Source organism: Cydia fagiglandana, chromosome 19 (assembly GCF_963556715.1).
Source record: "Cydia fagiglandana chromosome 19, ilCydFagi1.1, whole genome shotgun sequence".
Classification (NCBI taxonomy): Eukaryota; Metazoa; Arthropoda; class Insecta; order Lepidoptera; family Tortricidae; genus Cydia; species Cydia fagiglandana.
In genome coordinates, this window is record NC_085950.1 from 11,456,707 (window position 1) to 11,474,962 (window position 18,256).

At 38.5% G+C, this 18,256-nt stretch overlaps 1 protein-coding gene across 1 annotated transcript; it reads left to right on the forward strand.

Annotated features, from left to right (window-relative positions):
- The first annotated feature begins 1,165 nt into the window (after positions 1-1,165).
- On the forward strand, positions 1,166-18,096 carry LOC134673940 (uncharacterized). Its single transcript, XM_063531984.1, has 8 exons — positions 1,166-1,294; positions 3,144-3,373; positions 5,531-5,851; positions 6,068-6,179; positions 11,054-11,131; positions 11,946-12,163; positions 17,117-17,299; positions 17,822-18,096. Exons 1-8 carry the CDS (start codon positions 1,258-1,260, stop codon positions 18,065-18,067), a joined length of 1,425 nt encoding a protein of 474 aa, XP_063388054.1. The 5' UTR covers positions 1,166-1,257; the 3' UTR covers positions 18,068-18,096.
- The last annotated feature ends 160 nt before the right edge of the window (positions 18,097-18,256 follow it).

Consider the following 18,256-nt stretch of genomic DNA (forward strand, 5'->3'; position numbering starts at 1 on the left):
TTAAGGGCACCGCGCTAACCGCTAGCCCGCGACCGTCGATCGCTGCCTCCTGCCACGGCGCACAGCGCGGCGCGCGCAAACGCCGCGCGTTTGAAATGTAACTTAATATAAGCTCGGAATGCATACTTACGTATCAGTATTTAGTGTCGCCGTGATTTTATATTTCTAATCTTTTGTGTGAGAAGTAAGATCTTTATTATGACCGTGTAATATTAACTCTACAAACTTTAATTCAATATTGGCTATACTGCTTAACGAGAAATCAATATCTAGACAAGCACATTGTCTACATTTCTAACTTTTTACATGTATACTAAGTTGATAGATAATATCGTAATTTTGCAATATCAGCTACTCTAATTCTGTATTTACATAATAATTCCTGTTTTTACGTTCACCAGAAAGCAGCTGTTCCAGATTTCTAAAAACCGAATATTGTGAATAAATTAAAGTGTTATTGAATATGTTAAAGTTTTTTGTAACTTTAATTTTATATTTACATAGTTATTTAGCAAAAATTGAAAATTTAAATATGGCCGAACGCTCCACCTAAAATTTTCTAACTTTTTACATGAATGTTATTTAACATGCTTACAATAACATATCAAAAAAGAAAAAACTTTAATGTTATCAAAACCCATTTTTGTTCCACCGCTGGTCTATGTGTAAGATACTATTCCTGATGACTGTACTAATTGTGATTGTTAGAAGATGCACCGTGGTCGTGAATTTTATTGGCATTTCCAATTGTTTCGTGAAGTGCGATTTGTTTGTAAAATTTTATAACATTATTGAAATCGGTTTATTCGCTATGTGCACGACTGGTGCCCTCATTTTGTCGAAATTTCTACGTTTAATCTTATGGAGTAAAATTAGTTCAAGCGGCTGCTAGTACTAATGTCGGACATTCCATAAGATTACCTGTGTTTGTGACGATCAGCGCCACCGACTTCGCACGTTCCCAATTGCACCTAGATTAAAGTTATATTTATAACAAAAAAAACTGTCTCGTCTAAGATAATAATGTAAATAAACAGACGACACATAGTTTTTTAAAGGCCATCCTTTACAGACGTAAAACCCATATTACCTACGACGTTTGTAAAGGTAATCCCTTAGTGGTTTTAAATTGTTTGCTCTGGCTTTTACATATCTCATGAATCTCATGATAGTCCAACAAATCTGATTATTGACATCAGTGGTGTTTAAGACGGGGACGAGTAAGGAGGTTTAAAAAAACTTTAGTGTTTTGAGAAAATGTCTCTACTAAAGCAATTACTTTCTACTGGAGTGGGTAAGTCTTAATGACTTCAACTTGACTTAAAGTGACATTCCATTTCCAACTGCAGCTGCAATACTGTTCATTTTCTATGGAAATTGACAATGACAGCGACGCGTTTCCATAGTAAAATGAACAGTATTGCAGCTGCAGTTGGAAATGGAATGTCACTCTTATAATAAGACTATCGACGAATTTCGGCATTTAATAAGACTATCGACGAATTTCGGCATTTCATATCGTCCAATGTTGCTCTGGAGGCTAAATATCGCCACCCTTAAAACATATCTAAGAGCATAATGCTGCTTCAAATGAGTGGTTAAAAATGAGTAAATTTTTACTCACTCATAATGGTTTGTCTCGATACTCCATTCCGCAGTATTTAAGTAATTAAATATACAATAGGCACTTAAAACACATCTAATTCGTAAACAGCATAATGAATAGGTATAACGATTGCAAAAAATTACAAAATGAGCGCATCTGAGGGGCTACCGCGAAAACCGAAATTCGCAAATTGCGGGGATCTTTCTCTTTTACTCCAATGAAGGCGTAATAAGAGTGACAGAGAAAAATGCCCGCAATTTGCGAACTTCGATTTTCGCGGTTATTGTTATCACACCGGCTGGCCGAGCAAGACAAAAACCGGTCGGCGCATACTCGGCACAGGCTGCTCCATTTATGCTAATTGGAATAACATAAATATGCAATTTAGTTTAAATAATTTAATTGTCTATGGCGGGATGACCTAGACACCTTTGTCAGTAACTGGCCAGAGCAGGCGCTATGTCGGGAGTCGTGGAAGACAAGGGGAGAGGCCTTTGCCCAACAGTGGGACACCTTAATAGGCTAGCAAAAAAAAAATTAATTGTCTAAGTATTTATTTTTTAACAATATTTCTTGTAATATTTGGTGTTATCTTATCTTTCCATTCTTTACTATATTTACACGGGTTATATGTAGGGAATGCAAATCGGTTATTTTTGGTATGGAAATAACCGCGGTTTCGGTTAAAAACCGATTATTATCAGAACCGAACCGGTTACCCGGTTAACCGGTTAGTGGTTGACTGGTAGAGAATGCCTATGGCATTAAGTCCGCCATTTGTACTTATAATTTTATGTGCAATAAAGTTTAAATAAATAAATAAATAAATAAATATTTCCATACAAAAAATAACCGAAAATAACCGAATTGCATTCCCTAGTTATATGGAATTATGGATGCACAGTACGTTATGAAGTTGAGTCGTTACTCGTAACTAATAAAATCTCTCTATATAATAATGATGAATAAAATCGCCTTTTATTTGGTCATTATTTATACATACAAGGCAAGAATAAAAGTACGATTTCCTACAAGTGTTACTCTTGGCCCAGTGTTTCTCTTATCCACCTGACTTTACCTACAACCCAGACTCAATCAAAATCAATTCAATTTCGTTGGCTCAGCAAGACAGCGCCACTTTTCTCGGTCCTGTGCGACCTTTCGCCAATTGTTGACTCGAAGTTCGCGCAGCGGTGCCTCGACCATGTCGTACCGGCGATACAACCCAGACTCGTTTAAAAAAAAAGATTCTAGTTTATAATAATACAACACGTAACGAGCCCTATTTTACCTCCAAAGAACTATGTATAAGAAAGATCCTCATGTCCTACCATGCTCCGCGCAGGACGCGGTGCCTTGTGACTCATCTCTCCCGCTTACTTTGCCAGAAAATCTAGAAAGCCACTATACTCATACTCATTTAGGTGTAAAGTCATTTTACACGTAGCAACATTAAGAATAATCAGTAAATAATATTAATATGTTTATTGCACATATACCTATGCAGAATATGTACTGACTGTTACCATTTGTCTAGTCTGCTGGCTATGCATGAGCATGGGAGTGACATTCACCTGGCCGTCGTCAACTCTCCTGTTGTTCCGCTCTGAGAACACCACGCTGCACCGCCCCATGACGGAGGCCGAGCAGGCGCTCTTTGGTAGCCTGTCCTCCATCGGAGCCCTCATCGCCACGCCGGCTGCTGGCGTCTTGCTGGATGTCATTGGACGGAAATACTGCTCGATAATGTTCTCGTTGATGCATGTGGTTAGTATAAATTTATTGTTTAATATCAGTCGTTATATATATTTGGAAGGTGTGTGACGTGACATGGGAAGCTTACACGGGTGCGCGGGTGTTACATATCACAAATCTCTGCAAAGAAACAAACGTCGCGTTTATTTGTGAAGCTACAACGCGCAACAGAGTTTAAAATGTTTATAAATAATTAATAATAAGCCAGAAAAGCCACAATAACTCGTTAATAACACAAGTATGACGTAAAATGCCAGTTCACCCATCCTCTTATCTACAGAACCTTTTGAATCGTCTTGAGGCTGTAGGCCCTTTAAATACGTATATGCTTCCAGTCAGTAGGGAGCAAAAACGCAAGATTTTAACATTAAATTAACCATAATCGGATGCTCAGGACAAGTTTCGGGGGGCACGGCAGTGCCCCCGCCAAGTCGAGCGCGAAGCAAACACTGCCGTACCATATTTACTGGAACCATTTCGCCGCATTTTCAGGCCCCTATTTGAGAACCTCTGGATAAGACCAGAACGAAGAAATTTTGGTCATCCAGTAAGCTATAATCACATACTTAAAATCCAAAATTTCAAGTCTGTAGGTCATTTAGTTCCGAAGTTAAGCGAAAGCAAAGTTTCGCATTTATGAAACTCACTCATGATCATCAGAATAGAACTAGTACTTCCCATAAACTCAGAGAGCTGAAATTTGGTACAGAGTTAGGGTTTAATGGCCACATAAAGGGAAAACCTAAAAATATTGCAATATCAGTCACGTTTTAAAGATCTAAGAACTGCATAAGTAAGTTTGTAATCCCATATAAATATATGATATTACAAAGTTACTGTTGCAGTTCCTACAAATAGTAGGTAAAGTAAAGTAAAGGTACTCTACGATGTACGATGTGAGTATGAATGAATATATATGATATGTTTAGTTATGATATGTGTATACATAGTATGGGTATGAGTACCCGAAAAGAAGGACTGCCTACAAAAAGAGATGAGATCCCATCAAAAACATTACATGTAAAAAGGTGCAAGTCTCGCAACGCTTTTACTACAAAAAAGTTTTGAGATGTAATGTGAAACCAAGTCGGTTATTTTAATCAGTGCCAGGGGGTGTTAAAACCGTATCAATAAGATATCTTTAATTTGTAATACGTATAATGACTTGGCCATCGCACGGCTGCATAATGACAAAAGGATCATCGTCACCTATTAAAAATAATTCTAATTGAACACAACGCTAGCGCTAATTGCAGTTTGAGCATTACACATATTTACGAGTACGGTACGAGTAAAGCATTATGTGCGATTGCCAAGTCATTATATGATGATTAGTGACGGATTACTGATTATTATTTAATTATTAGATTTAATGAATGGGCAATACGAAAAACTGTTGCTACTGTACAAGAATCAGAACCGGAAAAAAAGAAAAGAAAGATTTGTAATAATAAAAAAAACTACTCCTAAAAAGAAAAAAAATGTGTTAAATAAGAAAATCTAATAAAATAAATCAATATGCCCACGTTTCTACAAAAAGAAGTGAAATCCCACCAAAAACATTCTGTAAAAAACTAGCCAAGTCTCGATGGAGCTGCTTGTTTATCTCTAAAAAGTAATGAAATCTAGACAAAGTCGTGCCAAGTCTAAGGTTCCTTACTGCGATTTCTTTATTATTATAGTTAATGTTGTGTGACTTGGCCGTTGAAGGGTACACAAGGGTACAAAACCAGGTGCTCCATGACACCATTGCACCAATCTGCCATTGCACCAAAAAGAAGTGTTTGTTTCAGGCTCGCCCATACATAAGTATTATTGAAATACGCAGCTTTATCAAGCCTACAATTGACTGGTTATTGAATCAACGTTTTCCAAGTGGCAATTTTCCATCGTCAATGGGTAGCGGTTCTGGCGACAGATTGGTGCAATGGTGTCACGGAGCACCTGGTTTTGTACCCTTGTGTACCCTTCAACGGCCAAGTCACACAACATTAACTATAATAATAAAGAAATCGCAGTAAGGAACCTTAGACTTGGCACGACTTTGTCTAGATTTCATTACTTTTTAGAGATAAACAAGCAGCTCCATCGAGACTTGGCTAGTTTTTTACAGAATGTTTTTGGTGGGATCGGTATTTTCCAGATTCAAAAAGACTCACTTTATTACAGGTGTGCTGGGCTATGGTGATAGCCTCGAACAGAGTAGAAGTTCTTCTCACAGCCATTTTTATATCTGGTATCGGAGGTGCTGCTTTTCTAGTCGTACCAGTGTATATCAGTGAATTCTGCGAAGACTCCCTACGGGGAGGCATGACTTCGGGAGCCATGATCTTCTACGCTGTGGGAATGATCATCTCCTACGCTATTGGTGGATGGATGGAATATTATCCAATGGTCTACGTGTGCCTCTCTATAGCTGTGGTCGGGATTGTGCTCCTGAGTTGGTTGAAGGAGACGCCAGTGTTTCTAATGATGAGAGGAAGGGAAGAGGTAATTATTGCTTAGATGTAGCTCAATTCTTAATATTAAGTTCTACCCACGTTACAAGTTAACCCACGTTGTCGGTTCCACAATTGAATTTCTACGGAGAGATTTTGGATATAAACGTTCATAATAACGCAAGTTTTAAGAAAACTATACAAACTTATTCACTTAAAAGGAATATTTTCAGTGTGTCTAACATCAATTTATTTAACATTTTTTCAGGAAGCGAGAGAGTCATTGGCATTCTTCAGAAATATGAAGAAAGATTCCAAAGCGATATTCCAAGAAATCGAGGCTATTCGCCGAACATTAAACCCGGATTTGGACTCTCCAGGTATGATGGTAACGATGAAATTATGTCAATCTTAAAATTTTACCAATACTATACCTACGTGCATTTTTGAGATTATGCAAAAACGGCAAAACAGGAACCGATTTAGATTAAATTTACTAACATTGATTTATAACTTGGATTAACCTCATTAAATTACCCAGCAAACATTTTAAGTATTTTTTCCTAGGCTCGAAGAAGATTTTACCAATTTAAGTGAAAATGACGTCCTAAGTCACCAATTATTTTACGTATTGTACACTTTTACTTCCAAGTCAAAATATAGGGATAATAAAACGTAAATTTCACTTCATAAATACACCATGAAGTCAGGGACTTAGGGGTTGAAAATAAGGCAAAATATTAGGTAAAATTAACCTTAAACCCTGACCAATAGGTCAAATCTACTAATAAGGTATTTTAGGTGTATTTGCGACGTAATTATTACTTATACGGGGACTATGAAGTCACGGACTTAATGGTTGAAAATAAGTCGTATTACTAGGTAAAATTAACTTCGTACCCTGACCAATAGGTCAAATATACTAATAAGGCCTTTTAGGTGTATATGCGACGTAATTATTTCTTATACGGAGACCATGAAGTCAGGGACTTAATGGTTGAAAATCTGTCGAAATATTAGGTAATATTAACTTCGAACCCTGACCAATAGGTCAAATGTACTAATAAGGCATTTTAGGTGTATATGCGACGTAATTATTTCTTATACGGGGACCATAAAGTCAGGGACTTAATGGTTGAAAATAAGTCGAAATATTAGGTAAAATTAACTGCAAAGTCTGACCAATAGGTCAAATGTACTAATAAGACATTTTAGGTGTATTTGCGACGTAATTATTTCTTATACGGAGACCTTTAGGTCGTCGATTTTATGTCGATTTAGCTACTAATTTTAGGTAAATGTTACTTAAAATAGATACCAAATTGCGACCATATAGTTAAAATCACTTGTAAAGTACTATCAATACCATATATAAGGTAGTGCCGCCATTTTCTTTCATTATAACGAGATGCTAAATATGAAATTGCATAATTTAAGTTGTTATATCTTGAATGGTGCCATCGCACGGTACTTCATTGTGCTAATATTCAAAATAAAACAATATTTTTGATCAAGTCAATACACTCACACACACAAATATTCAATTACAACACTCAATTACAAGCAAATATATGCATTTTGATTTTATAAAATGTTGAAAACTTAAATATTTCAAAAGCCCATCGATAGTTTTGTATGTAAACCTAACATACTGCACGAAAAAATTTTCTGTGCACTAGATTTCATCGTTCTTCATCAGCGTAATCGGCCTAAATTATTTTACATGACTTAGTGGCCGCCATTATCATTGCACAACTTAAAGTTGTTTTCTTGTTAGACATTTTGTTTCTGAGTGAAAAGAATATATAAGTGTAATGTTTGTGTCTCTTTTTCTCTTCATCGCGTCTCATCTACATATTGCCTCGCAGAGTAATTATATGGATAAAAATATGTCGCCATCACGTCTAAAGGTGGTAAAGAATACCAAATTAGTACATTTCCACTACGCGGCACGTCGTGGCGACGTCGAATCCACGTCGGAAACATGACCTAGTGTTGACCTAATGGTTGTAATCACTAATTTACCGTCAATAAATACGTCGCCGGCACGTGCGTTTTTTCCCCATTTATGTCGACTCGACGTGCCCACGACGTCGATTCGACGTGCCTCATTTTGGTCTCCTAAATTGTGCGACCTAAAATAGGTGCCTTTTTCGGAATATCGACCAAAAATGTTTGCTGGGTAGGATGTTTTATATTCCGAAAGTAACCCCTTATGGCCACTTGCACCATCCCATTAACCCGGGGTTAACCCGTTAAACCATTAACCCAGTGTCAATCAATCAAGTCACTCTTCAAAGTACTGGCACTCTCGCAAATATCTGGCTCAATTTTAATTATTTATAGCTAAGAATAGCCGCAAAGAAACTCGCTTTCACGTATAAAAAGCCGCATCTAAATCGGTCCATCAGTTTGAGAGCTACAATGCCACAGACATACAGATAGACATTGGCGTCAAACATATAACAACATCCCTCTTTTTGCGCCGGGGGTTAAAAAATAGGGGATAAAATTTCGTACACGTCTATGGATAGCTTGATAACGATTTTGGGAAGTCTCTGGTAAAAGTTGTAGGTAAAAATAACGTATTTACAATACACCCGCCGCTAGCTGGTATCTAATTGCTTTCTTCAGTCATAATATCACGTGATTTTATTTGGGAAATCCGTTTACGTAGTTTACAACTTAGCAGAGAGAAGTAAATGTATCAAGAGATTTAATCTCCACACAACTTATTTTATTTACTTACCTACATTGTATAATGTATAAATACCTATGGCACATTTGGGTTGCTTTATCTTATGAACGTTTAGAAAAATAAACTGCCACATGCACAATAAATAATACAAAAGCATAATAAAAACAATTCTAAAAATATCACAAGATAAAAGATGACTCACGTTAGACCGGGCCGGAGCTTCCGGCGTATCGTTTTCTATAGAAAACATCACGTGATCGCCTGTCATGTCATAGAAAAGTAAGCGCCGGACACGGCCCGGTCTTACGTGAGTCATCCTTAACTGTCCAACCTGCATTTTACTGCACTGTATGACGTACTTACGTACGTAAGGAAGCGACGCGATTTTGTTTTGTATTTTGTATACTAAAAGTAGTCCCTATTGACCTTTTAAAAGGACATAATTTTTAAGAAAAAAAAACGGACTTCTATTTGGCCCGGTGAAAGATTATGGTAGATGGTGCACTATGTAGAAAAGGAGGTAAAACCAGTACCTACTTTCTAGTAGCATTTCGTTTCCGTAAGGGTCGTAGTTATCTAGCCTAACCTAACCCACTTCTCTGATAGCAGTTCGGTTCTGTGAGGATCGCAGTTCGAACCTAATCAAACCCACTTTTCTAGTAGCATTTCGTTTCTGTAAGACTCGCAGTTCTAACCAAACCTAACCCACTTTTGTTCGGTTCTGTGAGGATCGCAGTTCAAACCTAACCTAACCCACTTAACGGCGCATGCGGTGCGGTATACGGGAGTTTGAGCGGGAGGGGTTTGGCATCATCATACCCACATTTTATGGTAGGTAATCATAGTGGTTTACTTAGTTTAGGTATCATAGTGATTTTCCGGGTCAAGGTCCGGGTCTCTGAGTCAGAGTCCGGGTCCGAGTCCCGGTCCAAGTCCGGGTCCGAGTCCGAGTCCGGGTCCGAGTCCGGGTCCGAGTCCGGGTCCGAGTCCGGGTCCGAGTCCGAGTCCGAGTCCGGGTCCGAACCGGATCCGGGTATGAGTCCGGGTCCCAGTCCAAGTCAAAATCGAAATTCGAAATCACCAAACATGTACTATGCGTCGTTGAAGAGTTCTGTTCTGATCATCATCAGCAGTTCCACTTCATCAAATGCGACAGTTTTTAATGTAAATGCTTGATTTTATGATGAAAATACAAAAAATTCTGTACGTATGCCTTTAAGATTTGAGGAGTTCCCTTGATTCCTTATGGATCCCATCATCAGAACTCGAGGTTGACAAAAATGTGGCTTAAAAACTAAACTTGCTTAACAAACATAACGAAGAGGACAAATCGCCAAACGTGAACTATGCGTCGTTGAACAGTTCCGTTCTGATCATCATCAGCAGTTCCACTTCATCAAATGCGACAGTTTTTAATGAAAATGCTTGATTTTCTGATAAAAATACAAAAATCACTATACGCATGCCTTTAAAATTTGAGGAGTTCCCTCGATTTCTCATGGATCCCATCATCAGAACTCAAGCTTGATAAAATTGTGGCTTAAAAACTTAACTTGCTTAACAAACATAACGAAGAGGACAAATCGCCAAAGGTGAACTATGCGTCGTTGAAGAGTTCCGTTCTGATCATCATCAGCAGTTCCACTTCATCAAATGTCACGTTTTTGAATGTATATGCTTGATTTGTTGATAAAAACACAAAAATCACCATATGTATGCCTTTAAGATTTGAGGAGTTCCGTCGATTCCTCATGGATCCCATCATCAGAACTGGATTTTGACAAAAACGGGACCAATCTGTATGCATATACATACAATCAAAAAAATAATTTTCAAAATCGGTCCAGTAATGACGGAGATATGGAGTAACAAACATAAAAAATAAAAATAAAAAAAATAAAAAAAATAAAAAAAATAAAAATAAAAATAAAAAACATACAACCGAATTGATAACCTCCTCCTTTGGGATTTGGAAGTCGGTTAAAAATGTAGTCGAATTTGAACTATAATGAAATAAAAGAAGGTTCCAAATTCAAAACTGTAAAAATGAAACAGCAACTTTGGATATTACAACTCTACATTAATTAACACCTCTCTGGTAATACCGAAGCGAATAAAGATAACTGCTTATTACAACATAAAAATATTAAGTCATTCGTTTGCTTTGTCTTAACGCCGGTGTAAGGAGATTACAGTCTGTTGTAATCATAATTATGTTTACATTTCGTTTCCGTGTAATTAAAAAGATTTTTGAAAATAAGTGACTAGCTAAATTGTATTCGTTAAAATATAAACCCACTAAACTAAACTCCGGTATTATTAATCTGATTCTGGTGAATAGTTTTAATTTTTATCGATTTATATTTTAATGTATTAAATGAATAAATAAATAATTGTAACTCTGGTAAACCCACTTTATCGGTAGAAAAAGACGCAAAATTCAAATTTTCTATGCACAGACAACCCTTCCAGCCTATATGTTTTAAGTCGCCTTTTATTCTTCTAACGGAAATGGCATGAGAAACTGAGTTAAAATATTTATCTTAATAATTTTAGAACTAGAAGAAGAAGAAGAACTGAAGCCCAAGCCGAAAGCTGGTTCCAAAGAGAAGCTGTCGATTCTTCAGTTTATTAGTAAGTTTTGTATAAGTACATGTATATCGTCAATTATGCTAACGCAGTTTATAGTTATTAGAGTGATTTTGTAGAATATGAGAGCCTTTCCAAGATGACAATCTTACACCAACAAATGCTAAACGAAAAGTAAAAATGTATCGAGATGGCTGATGTTAGTGATGTTACAATAACGTTTCGGTTGTCGTTTTCTATCAATGACTGTTATCTTGGCTAGGCTTAACTACGCATGACACTAGAAACTGACATTCGAAAACTCATTCAATTGTTTTCCTTATTTTAACGTAATACACTCCAAATTCAATGTCACTTACGTACATTTATCATGCCCAATTTGTCACTCGAGTGACTAAATATAGGTACCTACACGAGTTAAACCGTCAAAGGATATTATGGTAGTTTTTGTCTACGTGACAGCGAGATGAAACGGTGTCCGTCACTTTCTTTTTCGTGGTATTAAAAAGTGACAAATATTTTACCACGTGGCTAAAGCCACCCATCATCATCATCATTATTTAGCCTTCAGTCGCCCACTGCTGAGCATAGGCCTCCAAAAGTGCCCTGCAATTTTCCGAATGTCATCCGAGCTAGCGGACGCCAGGCGCTTCTTTCATCCGAAAGCAGCCACCAATCCGTCAACCTTTTGGTCCACCTGCCATCACTCTGCCTAGCAACATGTCCCGCCAAACTCCATTTAAGCTTGGAGATGACGTCAACAACGTCTCGCACCTTGGTGCGGCGTCGGATTTCGACAAGCTACCCATAATACGCCTGAAGGAAAACGTGTATCTTAAATAACCGTTTATATTTCCAGAGAAATCCTACCCGACCCGCAGGGCGCTCTACGTAGTGTTAGTCCTGATGACTGCCTCCATCTTCCAAGGTCTAGTGGCGGTTCAAGTCTACGCCGAGCCCCTCTTCGCAGAGGCCATCCCTACCATGTCTGCGACTGTGTCTAGTGTGTTGTTCTCAATTGTTACCGTTGCTGCTGGGTTGGCGACGGCTTACTTGACTGATCTTACTGGCAGAAAGGTGATTACACTAGTACTTTTCATCTGAAACATCTCTAAGATCAGTCAGATTCAGCATTACAGGGTCATACGGTGCTTAAGAACAATAGCTGGTGCCTAACAACCTTATATTTAGATTCGGCGGCCGCATTAGATGAACGACACAGTGGAATTTGCACCCTTAAGAAGCACAAAATAATACATTACACTTTTTATAGCTTCTTACTCATATCAGCTAGTTAATGATGGCGTCTCCTCTGTTAATGACAACGTCGTGCCACAACATTCTAACTTAGAACTTCCTAGATCGCGCTTACGGAATTCCGAATTTCAACTAAATACAACTCCTAACCAACTCTTGGACTTCGGTCCCAAGGCACAATACGCTGCCTGGAGAGAGTACCATCGTCTACACTGTTCATTGTTCTACATTGTCGTCTGACAGTTCGTAAACCTTATTTTAAAAGGCATTTATAAGCTCCACCAATGGATAGTTAAGAGTGTGTTTGTACTCTATATTACGTCTTTCTACATTCCACAATAACATCCCACTGGTTAAGTCACTAGCGTAGATTTCTTTTCAAAGCAGCTTTTCTATAGCAGCGCCAAAATTTCTTCTATAGTAGTTATCATAGTCCTCTTTCTTTTCTTTTCCACTCTGCTAGTGGACATGTCTTCTTTTGTGTACCATTTACTTTAACAATTACCCTGTATCTAGGTTTAAGTGTTTAGTGAGTAAGTTCTTTTTAGTGTTCCGTACAAAACTTTGTTTACGGAACACTTATGGGATCACTTCGGTCTTGCAAATCAGTTAAATACGTTTTTCTCAGAGACCGTTTGACATAGATACCTAAAATTTGGAACAGTTATAGCAATTACCACCACTCATATTGTAAATAAGTCAAAACTGCTTATTTCTTATTAAAGGGGGAAATTTAGGGGGTTGAGAGGGGTAGGCTGAAATTTTTTTCATTTGTAAGAATCGTGTGGGGTACCATTAGAAAGCTTGCAAAAAATTGAGTCGATGGACTGATTTTGACTTCATTTTAGACTGCAATAGTTTCGTCAAAAAATGCATTTAAAGTTGCAAGTTTTCATACAAAAATTTTCACCTCTGTCCTGGCGATTTTCGCGAAATCTATAGCTAACAGGCACCTGACCAGTCAATACCCAACTTAAAGAAGCATGGAGACGGCGGGAAAATTATCAGCTTAACTTTATCTTTATTAGTTTTTCAACTGCAGCTTGACCTTTGGTTGCTTAGGGCTAGCTAACTGATGCTTACACTGGTCAATTCATATTAGGCGAGAAACATCCTTAGTTAAAACTTTGGCATTGAAATTTATGACTTATGTCTTTGACACAAAGTTTAATTCTGCTTGCTTATTTTTGTGGGATATTTAATTTTATCTCAATAGCCTACTATAAGTATGAGAGAGATCTACAAAATACGACCTTATTATATTGCAAATAAGTTTCAATTTCGCACGGGCTTTCCAACCAATGGACTAGGCATCTCACGAATCTGAAAAATTCAAATTAAGAATTCCGTTCTTGACTGTCGTTGTGTTTTTTTTTCCACAATAGGACACATAGAGTTAGTAAGGCGTATAGAGATAATAAAGTCATTTAATATTTATGAACAGCTTTGGCCTCATGTATAGATTTTATTGAGAGTATCTGATTCGTCGAAACAATATACACAATATTCCTTTTCATTAAGTACCATTACATTTCTGTATCAATTGTATAATTATAATAACTATTAATTATATTCAGTACTTATGTATATTTTTGAACGGATCGGTGAGCAACAAGATTCAGGGCTATAACCGCGAAAATAGAAGTTCGCAAATTGCGAGCATTTTTCTCTGTCACTCTAATTACGCCTTCATTGGAGTAAAAGAGAAAGATCCCCGCAAATTGCGAATTTCGGTTTTCGCGGTAGCCCCTCAGTCCTGTTACGAGAAAATAATTTTGGAAGGCATTAATAGTACGTATATGACAGTTAAATATCACAGATTTTAGAAACAAAGGTAAAATTGACGAAATATTTAAAGTAAGCCGATCTTGTTTTTTAGCAGTTCTAAATAATATTAAAGTCTATATATATGGCATAGAACTAGAAACAAAATCAAATAAAATATAATAATGAGTTCTAAATTCAAATTGAAGGAGTATACATTTAAGGTAGGTATTATAGGCCAAGCGCGCACCACGATATTAATTTTTGCGACACGATTTTAGAATCGCGCTGTAATATATCGCCATAGATTTATAAGGCGTAGATTCCTAGTTCGTACACCCCCAGTGAAGCCATTTCAAGTGCGACGTCACGTGTCACGTCACACTCGTATCATCGTATTCGAACGGCCCTCGCAGTACTCAAAGTCAAATCGGTATGTGTACACCTCCCGTTTAAAATTCAAAAACTACAGGAAAGATGGTTGTTTGTACAGTGAATGGGTGTCACAACACATCATATAATAAAAACAAACCGCCTGATATTGCATTTCACGCGTAAGTATCGAGATTAATGTGATATTTTTACATAATCGTAAATACAAAAATCCAAATTTTCGTCAGCCGCCATTTCTTCTAAATGTTGCCAGTGTAGTGAATATTTTTTCCTCCAAATGGGACATGGCGTCTACATTCTAAAATAAATACGCTCAATTAAATTTCATTGTATAATTATAGAAAATTATAATTAAGCTAATTATTTAGGTAAGTATTTACTTTTTTCTTATTTTTATTTTGTGTCATGTTCGTTTCAGTTTTCTGACTGATCGGAATGACGCAATATGGAAACATTGGAAATGGACTAAACACAGTCGAATATGCTCTGTCCTATTTAAATTTATTCTTATTATTTTATGCACATTTGTTAAATAAATAAAAATAGTAAAAACTTATCAGCTATTTATTTAATCCTTATTTCACAAAGTACAGAAATGCAACAAATCCCGAAATAAACAAAAAGCTTTTGCTACAAAACCGAATCTACACACTTCCAAATTATTAATAACCAAGTGTGGATGTTGTTAAAATTCCTCTACTTTGAGAGAAGTAAATGAATACTGGCGACATATTTTGTATATATGTGTGTGTTTGCTGAGCGTAAAACACGAGCGTTCCACGCACACATCGATCGTGTTTCGGCTTAACTTTTGGCAGGTTAGCCGTATGGGGACTATTTGTCTATGCGTTATTAGTTTAAGGGTCTCCCCTGATATATCGACGCGCATTCGGCAAAAGCCGATAGGAAAAAGCTTTATGTCCACGCAATAAGAGCGAAAAAGTCGTCGTTCGGCTCGGCTCGCATCGGCCGGCGCCTGCCGACGCGTCGACGGCTTTTTCGCTCTTATTGCGTGGACATAAAGCTTTTTCCTATCGGCTTTTGCCGAATGCGCGTCGATATATCAGGGGAGACCCTAAGTATATCGCAGAAAATTCACTGCGCGCACTGCGATGAAAAAGTCGACGATTTGTTCATTCTCAACATGGATTTCGTACCAGTCGCTTGTCATGAAACGTGATGCGTTGCTGTATGACTTTGAGCATTTATAACACAAAGGTGATCCCCGTCTATTTCCATAATTAAATGGTCAACATCTAGCGTCTCATTTTGAGACTCCATTGGAGATGCAGGTGCCGAGATGTTGGGGTTTGGAGAGCGAAATGCCGACTGAGGTCCGGCCGGGGTGCGATTTTATTATCATAGTGCGCGCGGGGCCATACAACTCCGCATGCTGCAATCACTTTGCGACAATCGCGGAAAAATGTGACAAATCACAATTTTAAAATCGCTGCGATTTTTTTGTCGCATATGCGCGCACTAACATATAAACACATACGTTGCATTTCTGCGACAAAATTATCGCAGGACAAAAAATCGTGGTGCGCGCTTGGCCTTACTCTAAATTATTATAATACATCAAGCATTCGCGAGATGCTCGACTTCGGTATTCAAACACAAAGCAATAGTACAAGAATCTAACTAAATGCAAAGGCCGAAGGAGCGATTCGAAGATCCGAAGCGTCCGACAGACGCGCGCCTCCCGTAACTTTTCCAAGTATTTTTAAGTACAAGTGTCTAAGTCGCAAGATCCAAAGGCTGAAGTCGCATTGGGCTGAAAGCCCGAAGCATCCAGGAGGTCAGTTCTAAACACAGGTAATTAATACAAGTGTCTAAATGCGAAGGCCGGAGGCCGAGCTCCGCGTAGGGCCGAAGGCCCGAAGCCTGCAAGATGTCAGTGGTTAAACACAGAACTGACAGCCTGGACGCTTCGGGCCTTCGGCCCTACGCGGAGCTCGGCCTTCGGCCTTCGCATTTAGATACTTATACTATTGTTCTGTGTTTAAGTACTACCATCCTGGACGCTTCGGGCCTTCGGCCCTACGCGGAGCTCGGCCTTCGGCTTCCGCTTTTAGACACTTGTACTATTGTTCTGCGTTAAAGCACTGACATCCTGGACGCTTCGGGCCTTCGGGCTACGCGGAGGTCGGCCTTTGGCCTTCATATTTAGACACTTGTACTATTGCTCTGTGCTAAAGCGATGACATTTTGCTAAAGCTCGGCCTTCGGCCTTCGCACTTAGACACTTTGTACTATTGTTCTGTGTGTGTAGTTGAATACGGTATCCTAAAAACAGGCAAACAACCCCTGTAAAATGTAACGATGCGAGCGGTACGGCTACCATCAGTTTGGCATTGACATAAACGCTACCGTGGGCGTGAACGTAATTTACTTTCTATGCATCTCGCTCGTACTGACATATTAGTGCGAAAGAGATATACCTATAGGAAGTAAATTACGTTCACGATATCGTTTATGTCAATGCCAAACTGATGGTAGCCGTACGGAACACTAAATGCCTCGAGCTATCTCGGACTTGGCCAAATTATTTTTTTGTAACTGAAATGGCGCTGTATGTAAAAGATTTATTACAATAAATGTCTTCTTTTTTTCCAGCCCCTCATGATCTGGTCGTCCATCGCGGCTGGAGCTTGCTGCGTACTGCTCGGCTCTCAAATCCACCTGCACTGGGCCCCTCACAGTGTGACTGCTGTCTTCATATTCGCGTTCTGTATTGTGTACACACTCGGAGCCGGTACCATTCCATATATATTGAGCCCGGAGGTGTTCTTGCCTGAGGTATGCTATGGCTTTATTAAACTACATAGTCTTTAATTCAATAGCGACCGTGATAGAAGATGAGATTTGGCTTACTGTGGACCGACTCGATTTTGTGTAATAAGAGAATCCATATTCGTTGAATTTTAATACGAGTCTTCTTCTTCCTTCTTCCTCGCGTAATACGAGTAATACATTTTAATAACAAAACTTCCTTGAGACACAGACGTATTAAATATATTAAAAACGGGTCACGTATTTTAAGTCGAAAAACGTTCGACACGTTTCACTCCGTACCGAGGAGTGTCATCAGGAGCTTGCGTTTACGGTAACGGACCGGCGCAGACTGCGGGCCGCAGCTCTCCGCGCCCAGGCCGGTGCCGGCAAGGGGGCAGAAACTACCCTCATTTATGGCATTATTGTCAAATGATGGGTTGCACACAACACTCACTACGTCATTCGCTAATGGTAAAATACGTGAGTGACCCGTTTTTAATATATTTATTACGAGTAATAAATCTCTAACAGCAGCATTTCTTCCAGGTTAAAAGCTTCGTCTCCATGCTGGTAGTCGAGTGGGCGTGGCTATGCAACTTCATCCTCCTCCTAATCTTCAACCCTCTAGTCACAGCCATCGGGTTAGGACCCGTCTTCTACATCTTCGCCGTGGTCTGCTTCGCCACGGCGGTCTTCACGCAGTTCTTCTTGCCTGAGACTAAGGGACTGCCCGTTGATGCTGTGCAGTTGCTGTTTAGTAAGAAGAGAAGGCCCGTACCGACGCATGCGTAAATTAAATATATAAATTAAAGTTAACTTTTCATTTATGTTATCCTGGTTTCCCATTACCACGACGGGTAGGGTCGGTTTTTTGGATATAATGACTGAACTACAATTAAAACAGCGATGTTAGTCTTTGCTAGTGGGTACCTAGTTTATAGAAGTACCCAATTGATGTACAGGGGGTATAACTGTAGCAAC

Coding starts and splice junctions, on each gene's coding strand:
- LOC134673940 (XM_063531984.1), top strand. CDS start 1,258: ATGTCTCTACTAAAGCAATTACTTTCTACTGGAGTGG. Junction 3,374..5,530: donor TGTTCTCGTTGATGCATGTG/GTTAGTATAAAT, acceptor ACTTTATTACAG/GTGTGCTGGGCTATGGTGAT. Junction 11,132..11,945: donor GTCGATTCTTCAGTTTATTA/GTAAGTTTTGTA, acceptor TTATATTTCCAG/AGAAATCCTACCCGACCCGC.